The following is a 19,216-nucleotide window of genomic DNA, read 5'->3' as shown; positions in this document are numbered from 1 at the left end:
CATCGTTTTTTTGCTCACCATGCCATTCCAGTGTTATGCAGCCGGCGTGTTGGTAGTGTTCTATCTCAGAGGCCATAATATGATGCAGCCTCCTTATATTTAATGAGGTGCCCGTGGCCGGTATAAAGCCACATTGATCGATATGTATACACCCATTCAAGTAGGGTTGAAGTCTGTTGGCCAGAATGTTACTTAATATTTTGTATTCAGTTGATAACAGCGATAATGGGCGGTAGCTCGACATATCGGTCAGATCCCTTCCTGGTTTCGGCAGTGATACCACTAACGCTTTCATTGTGGTGCATGGGAGGTGGCCCGTTCAAGCGACTTATTGTATAGCTCCTCTAAGTGAGGCAGGAGAATCTCCGAATAGGCTTCGAAGAATTCCTCCGGTAGGCCATCAAGGCCCGGCGCCTTATTACGTGGGAGTCCGGTAATGGCTGCCATAATTTCGGCCCTAGTGATGGGGCTCGCCAAAGCATCCTTCATACCTGGTGGGGCCTGTGGGAAGGGTAAGTCTGCAAGGTATGTGTCAAAAAGTGCAGTGTCCGATGTCGGCTGTTTACCATAGAGTGCGTCATAATATGATTTTAGGCACAACATAAGCATCTTTGAGAAGATAATGAGCTTATTATGGGTGTCCTAAGCACCATTAAGTCATATTTCAAAATGTTTTCGATCTTGACGCCAATCCACAGATTACATAAGCTTTTTCCACCTTACTGAATGCCACATTTCATTACTCTGTCATCAATTGTACCACCAGTATTTGTAAGAATTATTTTGTAATATGTTGGTGTTCTGGTTTGAATTTTGGCCTTCTTTCAGGAGTTCAGGATTTGTATATCTTATTCCGTCATAAGAAACGCTCATGAAAGTTACCAGTTGGATGTTATGATGATTTGTATAGCACACTAATCACCCATGAGGGTATCCAGGTGCTTGAGTGGGCGTGTGATCCCTGCAGGGTTACTCGAAGAGCCTCTGGCAGAACACAAGAAGTGAGCAGGAGACTCAAGTGTTTTGAGGAAGATCGTTCCATGTTTTGGGTGCAATGTAGGGGAATGAGCGGCATCCCGTTCTGCTTTTGTGAATGCGGTGGGTGTGTTCCTGTGAGTGTGAGGTAGAGCGTAGATGTGATGTCTAGCAGGTTGGTGAAAGTGTATGAGGCTATTTAGGTGCCCTAGCTGTTTCCTATTTTCTTGCAGTGCTTTGGCAAAGTTCTTTTTAGCAGATCTTTCTGGTTATCTGTGATCCATACTTTCAAGTAACAAATCTTTACATTGACAGCACTGCTGGGGGAAATGATGTTCTATGCCATAATGTCTGTCTTTTGGGTCATTAGTCCTACTTCCTGAGTAATTACTGTCTCTTTCCATTATTTTGTAACGCCTGTGGATTTCATGAAAGATTTTTGCTCTTTGCTTTGTGACCCCACTTGAACCATGTTTTGGAGTGTATTTTTTATATTCAAATTGGCTGAATTTAAATTAGTGTAGTTGAGCAGGACTGCCTTATCTAATATGACGTTTTACCAGATGTTATGATTTTTTCTCATGATGCAACAATTTCTTTTTGTTAACATCATCCTTTCTTGAACTGATATTGTGATTAGTGTCCTCCTTATTGAATGGAGCCTTACAGCTCTAAAGTTGCATGTTCTGCGTGACTCCATTATTATCACTCCATTATCATGAATTATCATTCATCTCAAAGTAGTCTCTATTTTTTAATTTCACTAAGTTACTATTGTTGCTTAACATGCTGTTGATAAGATACTTCTTTTTTGTTTGGCACACCTATTGTTATCCTCAAGTGTTATGTTAATAATTGAATGCTGCAATGTATTTTGAAACATCAATATGTATATACTGTAATGACCACTAGAACTAGTGTGTTTTGAAAAATAAGACAGTTGGATGTTATGGTGATTTGTATAGCACACTAATCACCCATGAGGGTATCCAGGTGCTTGAGTGGGCCTGTGATCGCTGCGGGTTACTCGAAGAGCCAGATCTTTGTAGCCTCCATGAGTCCATAAGTGCAAGACATTATGGGAGATTTTAATTGTCTTTTGAGCTGTCGGTAAATAGAATCTAGGTGAATTGTCTACCAGTACCTGCAGTCCAGTCCATGGGGAGATTAAAGTCAGCAGCTGTTATCACTGGGATGTTATTAGATTATTCCTTTCTTGAAGAAGTATGGCTTTTAATTTATCTTTCAATGCGTAGTCATGACATTGCACACTAGCTGACACATTTCACCATCTGCTTTGTCATTTATTGAAGATTGGGACAGGGAAAAATTACTTGAAGCATGGATGTTCAATGCCGAAAACTGCTGCCAACGTTCAGGTGTTCAAATGCCAACTCCACCACCTAGTGGGTATAATGCATGGGATACGCTCCCCTCCCCCCGAACTCCTCGCACTACTCGCTCATCGGTTACCTCTCCTGATGAAATCAGCCTGTTGTCTCCAGGTGACATTGACACTTCTCAGGTAAGCATTATTCCTAAATTGGTTTTCCTAATGTTTGATTCTTGTATACAAGCATTTGTAGCAATTGTAATCTGAGACAAAATGTTGACTAGTGAGTTTCCACCAAATTATTGCTGTACAGATTTGTAATATTTAACTGCTTTAATATATAAATCAAAAGGCACACAATTGATGGACGGAATGCAGACAAATCAAAACATTCACCCCCAGTCAAGAGATCTGGGTTAAATCCATCATTCTTTTGCTCACCATGCCACCCCAGTTTAGACCTGGCTATATGCAAATCAGTCTTGACCCTGTGCCTCATGGGAACAGTCCAGCCCTAACTGCCAATCCAGGTCCTCCCTGGACTGGAAACAAGCATCCTAGGACCGGTTTCGGGGTTTCACCCCTCTTCAGCCAGGATAGCTTGATTCCAGTGGCACAGTGAGCCCAGTTCTCACGTCTGAGCATACCTGGCGCACTTAGGGCGAGAAAGCAAAAGACACACAATTGATGGACGGAATGCAGAACAAATCAAAACATTCATCCCCAGTCAAGAGATCTGGGTTAAATCCATCATTCTTTTGCTTACCATGCCACCCCAGTTTAGATCTGGCTATATGCAAATCAGTCTTGACCCTGTGCCTCATGGGAACAGTCCAGCCCGAACTGCCAAGCCAGGTCCTCCCTGGACCGGAAACAAGCATCCTAGGACCGGTTTCGGGGTTTCACCCCTCTTAAGCCAGGATAGCTTGATTCCAGTGGCTCAGTGAGCCCAGGACTCACATCTGAGCACACCTGGCGCACTTAGGGCGAGAAAGCAAAAGACACACAATTGATGGACGGAATGCAGAACAAATCAAAACATTCACCCCCAGTCAAGAGATCTCGGTTAAATTCATCATTCTTTTGCTCACCATGCCACCCCCAGTTTGCATTAATATATAAATAGCAGGTGACTTAAAGTTGTAGAAAATTATTTCAACAGTGAGAACTTTGTACAGCACACACCCTGAGGTCAGACGCCACTTATGTTTTGAGTAGTGCATCCAGCTTCTAACCCATATGACAGCAACACTTTAAGCAAAGGAGTTGTTTTTACTCATGAGCAGGGTATGCTTGTCTGAGTGTGGGTGTGTTATAGTTTGCCATAGTTAGCCTGTGGATTTATAAGGCTATATGGAGACTTCTTTGTAATATTATGTATATTACAGCTAGCCTTTCTTACCCTTAAATGTATCCTGCTTGGACATCTGTAAAACAACAAATAGGAGCAACTCATTTGTAATGTGAAAAATGGAGATGAGGCTGCCACTGTTCAACTTTTCTCTTAATCTTAAATCATTATGTTTTGTTTTTGTATTTTGTGCTTCGGTGTTTCATAGCACATAATCTCAACATGCATAATTTTTTTTAAATTTTTTTTAAAACTCTTTTTATTAACATTTTCATTTTCAACCAGTGCTGCAATACCATATCGTTATTTACAACGTACATTACATCGTTCTCGTTTCAGCCTTTGTCGTGCACTAAGGACCTCCTTCGGTTCCCTCAGGACCCCAGCACCCTTCTCCTCAACCACATCAAACATCTCTTGTCATGTCTCTTTATACACACCCCAGCTAGTCGGAATCGTCTGACAGGGATTCGTCCTGCGGGGGATCACAGATGTTGCCCCGATAGTCATTCCACTTCCCCCATATCTTAGTCCATTAACATGCATAATTAAGATGGTTGGAGCAGGGTGGTCAGGGGGTGACTTCTAGTAAAGAACCAGATCTTCAGCAATTTCTGAGTAGAGTCTGAAGGTGTTGTGATATGATGAATGAAAAGGTGTCTCCTAATGTAGCAAATCGCCCGCCACCAATGGAGGGGGAAGACTTATTAGTCTGCTGAAGGGTGATGCAGTCTGAAAGGGATAGGAGAGTGTGGCTTGTTGTTTAGAATTTTCCGAATTAGCTTGAAGAATTTAAATTGTAGTTTTCTTTAACTAAAATACAGGGAACAGTGGATTGGAGATACAATATTCAGGCATCCAGCACTGGATACAGTGCAAACGTATGAGTGTTGCTGTACATTTTGTTTTGTAGCAGAAAAGGGTTGCAGTAGTCTGTGTGGTGGTAAACTAGCTGCGAGAACTATTTGAACTTTAGAGGAGGTGGTTCTTGTGTGATCTGTTTTACTGTGACCTTTCCTGTGGGAATAGGAATTGTATGTGTCGATGGAAAAGGTATGTTGGAGTGCAAGCGCATGGATTTTATGGTTGAAGATCACAACTGCAGAAATAGCAGAAGTTGATAAGAGCCAAAAGGATTTTGATTGCTTTTTCGTTTATGCAAAGCTTGTCCTTTTTCGTTTATAAATGGAGGCCACTGAAATTTGTAGAGCTAGGTTCAAGCGGACTCTTAATTATTGCCTGGAATACCTGTTTAAAGTTGTGTAGCATCAGCTTAACTATGTGTCATACTAAGGAGAGAAGAACAATAACTGTAGTCTAGGAACATACTCTTAACGGACCAACAGAAACCCTATATTACTCCCACATGTACACATTTAAAAAGCGGAAGATACCTCACTCTTTTGGATACTGTTTTGATGTTTGTACATATTACTTTTAATGGTATTTATTTCACATATTAATATGAAAACATTGTTGGGCATGTTGCCAAAATGCCTGGATAACCATGTGGATAAGAATGAATGCTTGTTTTCCTTCACATCTGTCACAATAGGGTCTTTAATTTTTTTGCTATTAAATTCAATCCATCTTGGCTTATACAGTGAGTCTCACCAAGAGACAAAAATTGGGGAAACTTTGCAGGGTATGGTTATTACCTTTTTTGTAATCCCTTCTCGTACTGTCTCGTCTTGTTAGTTATCTGTACTTACTTCAGTAGTTTTATTGCAGATTATGATTAAAAGCTTGCTGTTCCACATATTCTTCTATTAAACTATTTTTTATTCATGGTTGAGGCCATAATGTCTGGCGCATCAACCTATTTACTATAGTCCCTATGTTATGAAAACAAATGTCTTTATTGAAAAATAAATAAAATCAAAAGAGGTTTAGGGGTTATTTGGACCAAATCGTGCTTGTTCCAGTTACATCCCTGCTGCCCTAAGTAAAAATAGAGGCCAACACTCATCAGATAATGTGGGAGCCCTCCACCTTTCGATACTTTGTATTTAATTCATGTTATGCCGGCAAAGATTTGCTGGATAAAAAATTAATGAAGGTCCTATCCTCCCCCAGTCCGCCCCTCACCCTGCAGTTTTGGCTAGGGCCGGAATGCCCTCACCAATATGGCAATGTAACAGACTCCTTCATTACTTTACGAACCTGCTGATCCCTGTACCTTGTAGCTTATTTCGCACCTTAATCACCGTGTTGGGAGGCTTGATTTGGGCAAAGGGCGGCGGCCTGGCTAAACTGCAGGTCCCCACGGAACAGGGAAGACTCAGGGCCTCAATATTTGGGCATTACTATTTGGTAACGCGGCTTCAATGCTCAGTCTACTGGCTGGTTGACTGCAACCTGTCTTAAGTGTACAGCAGTGATGAATGGTGTGTTCATATTGTTGCCCTGTGATTTTACCCCTTAAGTTAGCCCTACTTAAGGGCCCAAATAAGTTGCTACGGATAGCCCATAATTATGATCATAGGACCTGCTGGTCTCCCCAAATGTCACACCTTATGCTTTGGAGATTCCCCTGAAGGAATACATGCTTCCTGACGAGCTATGCGCGGCGTGCTGCTGCAGTACGGCGCGGCTCCTCAGTATGTTACACAGGTGACTTGTTCCAGGATAGAGTTCTGATTCCCTTTGAAATAATGTCAAAACAAACTGGCCTTCTAGTGGGACAGTTCTGATCACACAGGCAACTGGCTGTGGAGCTGGAATCCCCCTGGGAAATCAATGACACTGAACAAAATATGCACTGAATACTTACAAGCACTGTTTATTATTGGATCTGGTCAGGCACTCATCTTCTGACTAGTCGGAGCCATTCCGTACAGGTCTGTTGACCCTTTAGTGATACTCCACAAGAAGTGGGAACTGGACATTGGCCGCCCCCAAACCCAAAGAGACTGGGTCAGAAAACTTGCATGTCGACTCAAAGTTTCCTGTAATGCATGATTCCAGTACAAACAACACACTATATTACATAGGGCTTCCACCAGCTTGGCTTAAAATATACCCTACACTACTGTCACATCAGACTACCCCCGATGACACATTCCAAATGCTGAGATTGTACACATGTTTTGGGATTGCTCGCTGGCCCAGACTTTCTTGACTGAGGTCTTCACAATTCTCTCGCAGACTACTGGTTAGCGTGAATTAAACTGTATAGAGTGTTGCATATTGGAGCTATATAAGCAGCAGAAATCTGGCGGGTGGTAAGTTAATTTCCTGATTTTGCCCATCTCCTGGCTAGGCATATCATCACAATGAGATCAAAGGCTTCGTCCCTGCCCTGAATTAATCAGTGGCATGCCACAGTGATTCGGTGGGCTGAGACAAAATCTGTATCCTTACTCCGTGAGGAGGTGCACTGATTGCACATGTCCCATTGCTTCTGTGTGGAATAAATTGCTCCTTTCATTCAAAAGTGACTCAGAAGATGACACTAGACCGCCTTAAGCTGACTCTTATGCCAAATTGCGCTCTTATTATATTCCCTCCTGTCTGGTGAAATCTATCGCACAGCTGTAGCCCCAAGTTGCTATCCTTGGTAGTAGGTGGAACCATCTGCTGATAAGTGTACCCAAACTCTGACACCATTACGTCTTCATTCTCATGACTCGCCTCATACAACTAGTCTTTCAATCATTTTGTAAAGTTGTATTTCATTATCACTTATGTTGTCAGTAATGTATTGATAACTGCATATGTCTTTTCTTGTAATGTATCTACCAGATTAAAGCCGAAACCCCCATATCATTTGGTTTAACAAAAACAAAAAAAGAAATTAATTCAAAAGACGTGTTTTTTGTTATGTTTTATCAAAACATGTTAATTTGAAGATGAAATTATAAAGGGTGAATAATGATTAAAATTGTTTATAAAACATGTCAATCCTTCAGTGTTTTAGATATCTTGTTCCTCTCACCTGATTTAAAATTCTTTACTGCTCTCCGATCCATAACCTACCATCATTCTGTTTCTGGACAGCACAAAAAAGCCAGATCAGTTATCCAGAGATTTTGGTAGTAGGGCTAGTTAATAAATCAGTGGTGTCATCATATTGTTGTATGAATTCTTTTCTTCTTGTAGGAAGCTGGCTCTGTATTTACTATACCAAAGTGAGGTATAGTGTGCAGAGTCCAGCGGAACCCCAAGGGTAGGCAGAGGTAAAGTTAGATAGCGCCTCACTCTCTATTTGTGGTAGATTGGTCGAGCAGTAAGGCAGTAACAGAGGACAGTGTTAAGCATTTTTTGTACACACTCAGTCAGCAAATGAATTCACACACTCAAAGACTGAACTTCAGACCAATTGTTTTGTATAAAAAAATATTCTTTTAGGTATTTTATGTTCGAGGCATATGAGCTGCAGATTACACACTTGTGCATAGATCGCCATCTGGTGTTGGGCCCGGATGTTTGTCGTTGTTTTTCCTCTTGGAAAGTCTTTGGAAGTCATGAGGTCGGTGACTCCTCCTTTGGATCGTATTGCACATGGGCTTTCGGCTCCATCCTCAGATTGTTTTTTTCCGCCATCGGGCTCGGATGTGATCTTCGCGCTCCGGTTCCGAACAGCTTCCAGTTCGACGATCGACGCGCAATCCTCACCCCAATTCGCGGTATTGTTTTCGATCGCGATCTCCCCACTCGACGCGCCTCTCATCGGCAAAAACCTTTGATTCCGGTCGTCGACGACGGCCTTGGGGCCTACCCAAGCTCCGGTCCTGGCTAATGGAAAGGACTCCCTTCAAGAAGTGCCCTCGATGTGGGTCCAAGTTCCCCCACACCGATCTCCACGAAGTATGAGGCTCGAGATTGTCCGGCGTGTAAGTCTTTCCGGTCCAAGAAAACCATTCGAGACCGAAGGGCTAGAACACAGTTCTTCAAACTGTGGGGCGCGCCCCCCTGGGGAGGCGTGGTTGGGTTCCCAGGGGGGCATGAAGGCCTCTGCAAGGACATGTAAATGAAGACGCCTGGAAGTGCAGCGATGTTTATTTGCTGCATTTCCAGGCTGTCTTCATTTACTCCGAAGCCCTCAGGGTGTCGTGGGGCCAGACGTCAGTGAGTGTGCTGCTTGGGGCTCGGCTGGGCATAAGAACTCCAGCAGGCCCCGGTTTTTCACAGGTCTTTAAAGACCATTTGCATATCTTTGGAAACTGGTTATGGAGGCTGTTTTTTTTCTTCTTTTTCCAGTACCCCCTGGGCCCGACTCTGCCTATTCCTCCTTACATTTGTATTTTACATATACTGCTGTAATGTGAAAATGCATTTCTTTTTTAAAAAATTTTTTTTATTGAATTTTATCGATTCAGCGAGGACACATTACATTATTGACAAAACGTAATATAAGAAAAAGAAAATATAGAGAGCCAAGATATACACATCGAGATAACAAAATAACAATAATAAAGATTACTAGATAACATTACTGTACCCAGTTTCTTATCGGCTCCCATATCGAGTCCCCTAATTTTTTCTTTGACAAACCTTTCAATTTATACAATGCAGATTCCATATTATATATTGAGATAACCTTAGCCCTCCAATTAACAAAAGACGGGGGCTCCGGATCAAGCCACTGAGACGTTATACATAACCTCAAGACCGATATACAAATAAACTTAAGGCCTCTATGTGGTACCGCTTGCCTACCCACCTCTGTAACAAATTCCATACCAAACAGAACCATAGTTGCTGTTACTGATATAGGTATACCCAAAGATTGCAACATAAAACGTTTGATATCCAACAAAAGTGGCTGAAGTACGGGACATGAAAAAAACATATGGAGCGAATCTGCCGCATAAAATCCACATCTTGAACAGTTATCCCCCCTCCCCGCCTTCCATTTTGTAATCTTTGCAGGCGTATAGTACAGATTAAACATAGCCATATATGATTGACTTTTAAGACTACCAGAGAGCAAAATAGAACTGGCGGTTCGCATTACCAGCTGTAAATCCAGGTTAGTTACCAGCAGTTTCTCCTCCCATATTGCTTCCTGTCTAGACAAATCATCAGGTTGTGTTAGAATAAGTTCCATATATATTTGCCCTATTTTACAATTCCCTTTTATTAAATCCAGAACTCGAATCTGTCGGACCTGGCATCTCCCCCCCGTAATTGCAGCCTGCAGGAAACTTCTCAGCTGTAAGTATTTAAAAAAATCAGCCTTTCCAACCCTAAATCTCCCTTGCAATACTGAGAAGGAAACCATCTCACCCTGCTCCACCAAGTCCCCGATTAGTCGAATTAGCGTACTGTGACCACCTCCGCATGATCGAGTCCTGAAATACAGCAGGTAATAGGGCAATCGAATCCAAAGGTGTATACCATGTAATACTAGGGATATGAAGCTGCTTACGAAGCCTCTTCCAAACTGAATATGCTGCCTGGATAATTTTGAACCTAGTCTTTTTGTAATAGCTTGGCTCCACAACTTTTAAAAGTAACCCTTGCGCCGATTCTCCCAAACACCACTCCTATATAGAGGTAGAGAAAGCAGGATCCAAAGCCGCCATCTTACCACAAACCAAAACGCCCATGAATTGAAGTAACGTGGCACAGTAATATACATAAAAGTTTGGAAGAGCCAGGCCTCCCCGTTCTCTTGGCAAATAGAGCTATTTAATTGCCCTTCTAGAGCGACGGTAGCCCCACAGAAAACGTGAACACATTCGTTCTATTTTATTAAATATAAAGTTAGGGAAAAAGATTGGGATGGCCCGAAACAGATATAAAAACTTCGGAAAAATCGACATTTTCAAAACATTGCCCCTTCCATATAAAAAAAGGTGCAACCGATTTAATCGCTCCAAGGTTTTATTTGAGGATGCGAGCATCGGCTCCACATTAAGCCTTGGTATATTTTGGATTTGGGGTGAGATAATTATGCCTAAATACGTTGCCTCTGTGACTACCTCCATCTCCAATGGTAAAACAACCTCTGTATGCAGCACTTGTGTCTTCCCTAAATTTAATTTATAACCAGACACTGCTCCAAAATTCTTAGTGATAGCCTCGATTCTCTGCAATGCCTTGTTCATATCTATAGACAGAACCGCAAGGTCATCATCGGCATATGCTAGAACTTTAACTGAGTATGACTGCGCAGTTACCGGTCGAATTTCCATATCAGTCTCTAGTCTAGCAATAAGAGGATCTATAAATAGGGCAAATCTCTGCCTCTCCCCTGAACACGAGGCTCGAGATTGTCCGGCGTGTAAGTCCTTCCGGTCCAAGAAAACCATTCGAGACCGAAGGGCTAGAACACAGTTCTTCAAACTGTGGGGCGCGCCCCCCTGGGGAGGCGTGGTTGGGTTCCCAGGGGGGCGTGAAAGCCTCTGCAAGGACATGTAAATGAAGACGCCTGGAAGTGCAGCGATGTTTATTTGCTGCATTTCCAGGCTGTCTTCCTTTACTCCGAAGCCCTCAGGGTGTCGTGGGGCCAGACGTCAGTGAGTGTGCTGCTTGGGGCTCGGCTGGGCATAAGAACTCCAGCAGGCCCCGGTTTTTCACAGGTCTTTAAAGACCATTTGCATACCTTTGGAAACTGGTTATGGAGGCTGTTTTTTTTCTTCTTTTTCCAGTACCCCCTGGGCCCCGACTCTGCCTATTCCTCCTTACATTTGTATTTTACATATACTGCTGTAGTGTGAAAATGCATTTCATGAAAATGAGTATAAAAAAGGGTTGCCAATAGAAACAAGCATTTACAATGCAATGGTCTCGGCATTGTTAAAGTTAGAGCTATTGGCATTGCTCATGACATTATTTTTGTTTGTTTTTGTTTGTAAAACATTTAATGAAACGGCATTGTTATTTACAGTGCCAATAGCTTAATCACTCTCAAATGCGAGACCTTTTGCATTTGCACCCACACACAGAGCCACACACACAAAGCCACCCACACACACAGAGCCACCCACACAGAGCAACCCACACACAAATAGAGCCACCCACAGAGCCACCTACACACAGTTACCCACACACAGGGCCACCTACCAAAAAAGCCACACACACAGAGCCGTCCACACACACACAGAGCCTCTCACACACACAGAGCCTCCCACACACACAGAGTTGCCATATTACTCAGTGTCAGAATGACAATGTTTCGGGCCCTGATTTTTAATCATGAAATCAACAGATTCTACAAACCAAGTCATACACTGTTTTTAAATGCATAGCCCAAAACTGTAGTGCTTGTGTACAGTCAACATGGAGCGACCGGACTACCAGTTTAATTTGTGCAGACGTAGGGCCTTCTGGTACTTGTAGTAAGGCAAGTGAGGCATGTCCACCGCTCACCTGATTTAGATCCTTGTCGTTCAGCAGAGTGCTATTTGATAGGCAGTGTGATAAATAGAACACTTTCTGATAGCTGGCTGGCTACCTATTACACAGTTTGCAACGCTACATACAATGGTCAATTAACCTTTCCTGCCGTTTACCCGGCTGTCTGGCAAGTATCACATTTTCACACTGTCCGACACAATGACACTAAAAATAAGACACTTTCGGCTATTGGTCTTGCTGGCTACTGCACACAATAGCTCATTTTATATTCATCTCGCAGCCCCACTAACAATACTTTTTTTGTGTCTATGTACCCAACACGCCAAAACAAAAACATTATAGATGTTTCTTGCAGTTTATCCACCTGTTGATTTCACGGAGAAGTTTAAGATGGAGGTGAAAATCGCCAGCCTTGTAACACACGTTTAATCGTGTGCTTCGTCCTTAAAGAATCTCGCTAAAACTTTTCTGCACATGTAAGGGAGACAGCATGAACGTGGTGCGGTAGTAATGTGCACCTTAACTTCACCACTGCCTTTAACAAAGAGCGCCACAGCTGCACCACTCTAACACCCCCTGAGCAAAAACCTATGACAATTGGTTTTATTCGACTTTTAAAACAAAATCCCTTCTTAGAATAAAACGAAAACGTTGCAAACTGGCATACAGTGGATAAAAGCCAGGGGGAAACCGTGAAAGACCTCATGCACACACACAGGCAGGCAGGCAGAGGAGAGGTGGTCCAGCAGCTTTCCAGGAACCGGGAGGGAGAGAGTTAGGGAAGAGTCAGACAGCTTCAAAGAAATGTTTGACAGGAGGGATCGAGACAATGCACACTAACCCCAGGTTCGCAGGGGAAGGAAACTAGAGGCTTGTTAGGGTAATAGGAGACGGCCTGCCTCCAACACAACTTAGTACACACAAAAGGGGCCGCTCCTATTAGAATGACCCGGAGATAATTGAGTAGTGTTAAGTGACTGTGAGTGTGGACATCTCACTAAAAGTTACGGACTGGCCTCACACACCACCTGGTGTCATGCTTCATCATCGGCCAGTCCTCGCCCTCTAAAAACTTGGTTTGATAGAGGGCGGGCATGCACCTGACGACAGGGATGCACTTCTAACGGAGTGGGGCCCAAAGTGAATAAGTGAGATTAAAAGCCATTATAGTAACCTCATTCTCTATTTAATGATTTAGGAGACTATATGGTTTATAAAAACAAATGTGCGGCGCAATTGGGAAAAATTATTATCCCCTCGCCGTATAATCATTGCTAGGGGTCGCGTAACTAGTTAGCATGGAGGAGTCTCGTTCGTTATCGGAATTAACCAGACAAATCGCTCCACCAACTAAGAACGGCCATGCACCACCACCCACAGAATCGAGGGAAACCTCACCCGGCCCGGAAACGGAAAGGATTGACAGATTGATAGCTCTTTCTCGATTCTGTGGGCAATGATTATACGGCGAGGGGATAATAATTTTTCCCAATTGCGCCGCACATTTGTTTTTATAAACCATATAGTCTCCTAAATCATTAAATAGAGAATGAGGTTACTATAATGGCTTTTAATCTCACTTATTTACTTTGGGCCCCACTCAGTTAGAAGTGCATCCCTGTCGTCAGGTGCATGCCCGCCCTCTATCAAACCAAGTTTTTAGAGGGCGAGGACTGGCCGATGATGAAGCATGACACCAGGTGGTGTGTGAGGCCAGTCCGTAACTTTTAGTGAGATGTCCACACTCACAGTCACTTAACACTACTCAATTATCTCCGGGTCATTCTAATAGGAGCGGCCCCTTTTGTGTGTACTATATTAGGAGGGATCGAGAGCCTGCGGGCCAGGATTGTTTTGGAACCATTGTGACCTTCTCGCCTGTACTCAATACGAGAGAAAACACAACACGAGAAAGGGGATAGGTGCGATTAGTTTCTCCGTGTTTCTTCCCAGAGCGGGGGGTGATGGGATTACAAAGATACAAACAAGCGCCCCCTCCCATCCCTTAACAGCTCTTACTCTACCTGCATGCCCGCGGTACTGAAGGGGCAGAGTGGTTTCTCCCACATTGGGGGTCCTCCTGTCTGAGACCCCAGGCGCCTGGCACGGTGCAGCTTCAAAGGCAGGGCAAATCACCGCAGTCCGCTCACGGGCGGCACAGTGACACATCAAAGTAGGGCGGAACTGTGCCGGGTGTCAGACGAGTGCCCACCTTGCAGATCACCACAGGACATGCACCAGAGCAACTCCTCTAGGCGCCAGCACCAAAGTTAATCCGCGGGCAACAAACACCACACGCACAGTACTGGCAGGGTCTGGACCCTCCTCCCGCTCTGCCTTCTGCGGGGTGCAGCAGGTCCCCGGTTGGATCCCAGAGGTACGACTACACTGCTGTCTGTTCTCCCATACATGCACTGGAGGGAAGCAGGGGGCACGCGCGCTCGTGTCCCAGACCTGCCTGCTCCACGGCTTGCAGTTAATACTGTCTCGCGCTGAGCCTACAGACCGCCCGCGCGGGCGCGAGCCCAGCGCCCTCCCTTCTCCCCCAGGAGCAGACCGCCCGCATGCCATTGGCCAGCACAGAGAGGGCTGGGACGGCTGTGCGGGGCCTGTGCCTCCGCGCGCGGACCCTCAGGTCAAAGAGGCAGCGGAGGGGGGTCTCTCACCGCTGGGGGGGACCTGCGCCCTGATGTCGTCCAATGAGAGGAGGGTGCTTTAATAGCTCATCCCAGGTGCGGGTGAAATGTGCATTGCAAGGCATGTGAATCTTGCACATACACTGTTGAGGACAGTGAGAGCAGTCAACGTGCAGAGGTACGCCCCAGAGCAGGATGCGAATGGACTGTTTGCAGGTCTGCGGACACTGCCACACCAGCTCCTGCACCCGTGGAAGCAGAAGTTGCAGCCAGCAGTGCAGGCTTCAGCAGCTCTGCCTTTCACCTGCGCAGAGATCTCGATGGGCACTGCAGTCTGGAGTTTAAAGGCAAACAAGAAACACAACAGAATCAGAGAGAGACAACTGCCTTTCTCCGAGGCAAAGCAGAAATGCCTCGGAGAAAGGCAGCGGCATTTTCGGATTCGGGGGCGTGTTTTCGGATTCGGGGGCGTTTAAACACGCCCATCGAAAAGTAACGAAAAAACACGCCCCCGAATCCGAAAAGGACGGGGCCTGTTCGGAGTGACAAACCTCTTCTCCAATGGCTGGCCAGCATTCAAGAGGCCAGCCAATGGAGAAGAGGAGAGAAGAGGGGCGGGTTCAAGCCCCTCTTCTCCAAAACATTAATTCTCCGGACTTCCGGTTCTGCCTTCGGCAGACCGGATGGTCTCGAGACCTAAAAAGGCCAGCCATGTATGTTTAAAGAGCCTGCAAAGACCTTGCTTTGACACTAAATAGGGTCTTAAATAAAAAAGTATGTATTAATTTGTAATTTGACTTTGTCTGTTCCTTTTATTTTCAGTCATGAAACATTCAGGCAGCCCTAGAACACATTTAAAAGTGCTTTATATTTGCTTTTCGAAGTATGCACAGATAAGTGCTGAAAATAGGGCTGTAGGTGACTGTTTATTTTTGTACCGTCTGCAACATCAAAATAATGAGCTGGCAACCCTAATCATAAGACTGGAAGTTTGTTGCAGGATCGGCACATTATTTATTTCCTTCACCCTCGATTCCTTGATTTAATTCCATATTAGCAGTAGTTTAACTTATATCTGAAACCCTACGCCCGTCAATAACATGGTGATTAACTTAAAGTGTCTGGGAATTCACCCTGCATTCAGACAACTCACGCCTCATTCTCACCCTGCACTCACAGCGCATAGTTATGGTTTTCCCGCATTTGCCACACAATCCATCATCTGCTGTATAATTTGCAGATTGAAAAATGCAGCAACACGTTACCTCACAGTGGAAGGCCCTTTCTAAATGTTGACTGGTCACCTTTCTGTTGCTTACTGCTATATGTGGGTGTTAATGTGGTACTTATGAGGGGCAATAAAGGTCAGGACAATGTTAACAAGTGTAAAAATAGCAAAATAGTGCAGTAATGCTATCACAAAATATGCAGCATAATTTGCCTTTAATTTAGTCAACCATGCTGCATAATTTGGTCTTCTCCTGCCGCATAATTCCAATGGCCCTGTATATAGTGCTATGAGGTCCCAGCCTGTGGCAGAAAGCACTGTGAATATGCAAGTCATTATTTTAAAACAGTGTTTACATACTCTAAGCTAGGCAGCGGCAACATGATGCAGTGATTGAGATAAAGCAAGTTCTTTCAAAACATACTTTTTAGTAATAAGTAATCAAACTGTATCAAATGCAGACATTTTTGTAAGTGTCTCCACTAATCAAGATCCCAGCTGATAACTCCTTTACATTACATCTTAAAAAGAATAGATCTTTGCCACCATAAAGCTTTAAGCAGATCCACTGGAATTATTCAGCAGAAGAGGACAACATCATGCGGCGGGTTGGATTAAATTATGCAGCAAGAAAAGGTAAATTATGCGGCACAATGCGCCACATTTTGTGGTTAGCATTACTTCATTATTTTGTCATTGTAACTCACGGTAACACTGTCAGGGGAAATATTTCACCTCATTAGTACCAGTGTAGCACCCAAATACAGCAGCAAGCAACCACAAGATTACCAGTCAATCTTTGCAAAGGGTCTTCCACTGCTCCGGAACACTTTGTCACGCTTTAAGTAACTTTTGTTCCGTTTGAGCTAGAATCAAGTTTTTTTTGTTGAAATCTGCAAATTATGTAGCAAATGCAATACACTGATAATTATGTGGAAAACGCTGCTGCAGAAACTCATAATTCCATGGTTTCTTTTTTTTTTTTTTTTTTTTTGAAACCGTTTATTACAGACTCCAAAAAATATACAAAGATGGGCCTACAACCTTCAGGCCGGCCGCTAGCAAACAGGAGGAGCATGTAATACAGACAATAGAACACACGCTGCGGCAAAAGGGAATTCACAGGAGTTGAAAGAGGCGTTGGCAGCCACACCTTCCGGACCCCACATGACGGTTTCATTTTTATATAAATAACAACAAAAAAAGCAAGTCCACAAGGCAACCCACAGTCGGAAACAACAGCATGTGCTCCCCTAGGGGGGGGACCCCACTGATTCATAGGAATATCGAGGGGGGGAATAGGTCAGGACGGGGACTAAGTAAACTCATTGCCCAGAACCGGGAACATGGTTTCTTTTTTAACTTTCTGCACTACCACCCGCACTTCAATTTCAGGCAGAGGCATCTCAAAGTCAGTATTAACCATTCAGGGGCAGTTTTTTTTGTGAAAGCCGAGTCCATGGGGTAGCAGGTAGAAGGCCAGCAGGGTTGCAATCAGATGCAGAGCCCTAATTCTCTCGACCCCTGGGGCCTCACCGTACTGGTCTAGGAGACAGAGGAAAGGAGCAAGATTCATAGATATTGTCAAAGAGAAGGCCCAGAATAGGGAGCACTGTATGCAGACTCATTTTTATGTTTACAAATGGTCTGAGACAGCTTCTTCAGCGAGATACCCCAAAGAAAGGGACAATATAAGTGTTTTTGTTTTTTTAAATGGGACATTCATTAGTGAAGCTGGTACTGCTGCCAAGTGTGTAAGTGGCCACTGCTGGTTATCATAAAGGAGCAGATGCAGCAGGACTGGGGCCCAGGGATTTTGGGGGCCCACTGCATCACAATTATGACTGTCTACCTTTAAAAAAAAAGGGGCATCAGAGCTTATTGTCCTTTCAAGCATTAGGACAGAGGTGGTGATCCATCATGGAGGGGAAGAGGTAAAGGAGATAGCCTGCTACCCAGGACTGCAGTTATTATTAGTGCAGCAGGTATAGTTGCATTGGGGTCAAAGAATGTGAGAGGCTCACAACACCCCAATTATGGGGAGCAGTTTTTTTGGGATATCTGTTTTTGTTTGATGCATTTGCTGTTTTATAAGTCTCATATTTGGTGCAGTTCATAAGCTATAGAAAAAGTATTCCTGAAATCATCTCATAAGCCCCGCTCCCTGCACGCAGCCATGTCCCTCCCGCTACCCAATGACTTTCCTCCACTCCCCCCAGACCATCCCACTCCGGTCGGGGGCAGACTCCAAAATTTCCTCCCTGTCTGGGCCACCATCACCTCAGACAAATGGGTAATACAAATAATTTGGTCAGGCTACTGCATAGAACTAATATCTACCCTCCCAAACATCCTACCCAGACAACGCCCAATGTCACAAGAACATCTAACACTACTAAAGCAGGAGGTAATCTCCCTCCTACAGAAAAGGGCGATAGAACACGTTCCTACCAACCAACGAAATATGGGGGTCTACTCCCTATATTTTCTCATACCAAAAAGGGACGAGACTCTGCGGCCCATCCTAGACCTCAGGCCCCTAAACAAATACATACACTCAGACCATTTTCACATGGTAACGCTTCAGCAGGTACTTCCACTGCTTTCCCAAAACGACTTCCTGACCACTTTAGACCTAAAGGACGCTTATTTCCACATTCCAGTGCACAACGGTCACAGGAAGTTCCTCAGATTCGTAGTGGACGGCCAACACTACCAATTCAAAGTACTCCCGTTCGGAGTCACAACAGCACCACGTGTATTCACCAAGTGCCTAGCTGTAGTGGCAGCACACCTAAGGAGACAACATATTCATGTCTTCCCATACCTAGACGACTGGCTAATAAAAGCCAGTTCATACAGCCAGTGTGTACAACACACGCATGCCACCATCCAGCTACTTCACCAACTGGGCTTCACAGTAAACCACGCAAAGTCCCATCTACAACCATCCCACATAAAACAATACCTCGGTGCCACCATAGACACCTCAATAGCGCTAGCCTACCCCAATCCTGCCAGGATTACAAGCATTCAGGCTCTACGCGCAGAATTCATAGCACAACACTCCCTTCCAACTCGAGTGTTTATGCAACTAATGGGGATGATGGCCTCACGCAAGACTTCAGATGCGTCCTCTCCAAGAGTGCTTAGCGCGCCAATGGAACCAGGCCCAGGGTCAATTAACAGATCTGGTGTTGGTATTCGGTCGCACCCATCGCTCTCTGCAGTGGTGGACCACCACAAACCTTGCCACAGGTCGACCGTTCCTGGACCCGGTTCCCCAGATAGTACTAACCACAGACGCATCGCTCTCCGGCTGGGGAGCTCCTCTATTACATCTCACCGTGCAGGGCACATGGACACCACAACAAAAGTTACTCCAC

The 19,216-nt window shown here is 44.4% G+C and overlaps 1 protein-coding gene across 3 annotated transcripts in view; it reads left to right on the top strand.

Moving 5' to 3' along the window:
- The window catches only part of ANKIB1 (ankyrin repeat and IBR domain containing 1), a 556,103-nt gene that overhangs the window by 185,524 nt on the left and 351,363 nt on the right, over window positions 1-19,216 (top strand). For all 3 annotated transcript variants that reach the window (XM_085631084.1, XM_085631082.1, XM_085631083.1), the window contains exon 6: window positions 2,289-2,500. In XM_085631084.1, coding sequence (XP_085487210.1) covers window positions 2,289-2,500 — 212 coding nt within the window. The remainder of the gene's footprint in view (window positions 1-2,288; window positions 2,501-19,216) is intronic.

This window comes from Triturus cristatus, chromosome 10 (genome assembly GCF_964204655.1).
Source record: "Triturus cristatus chromosome 10, aTriCri1.1, whole genome shotgun sequence".
Lineage (NCBI taxonomy): Eukaryota > Metazoa > Chordata > Amphibia > Caudata > Salamandridae > Triturus > Triturus cristatus.
This window is presented reverse-complemented; position numbering and strand designations above follow the sequence as displayed.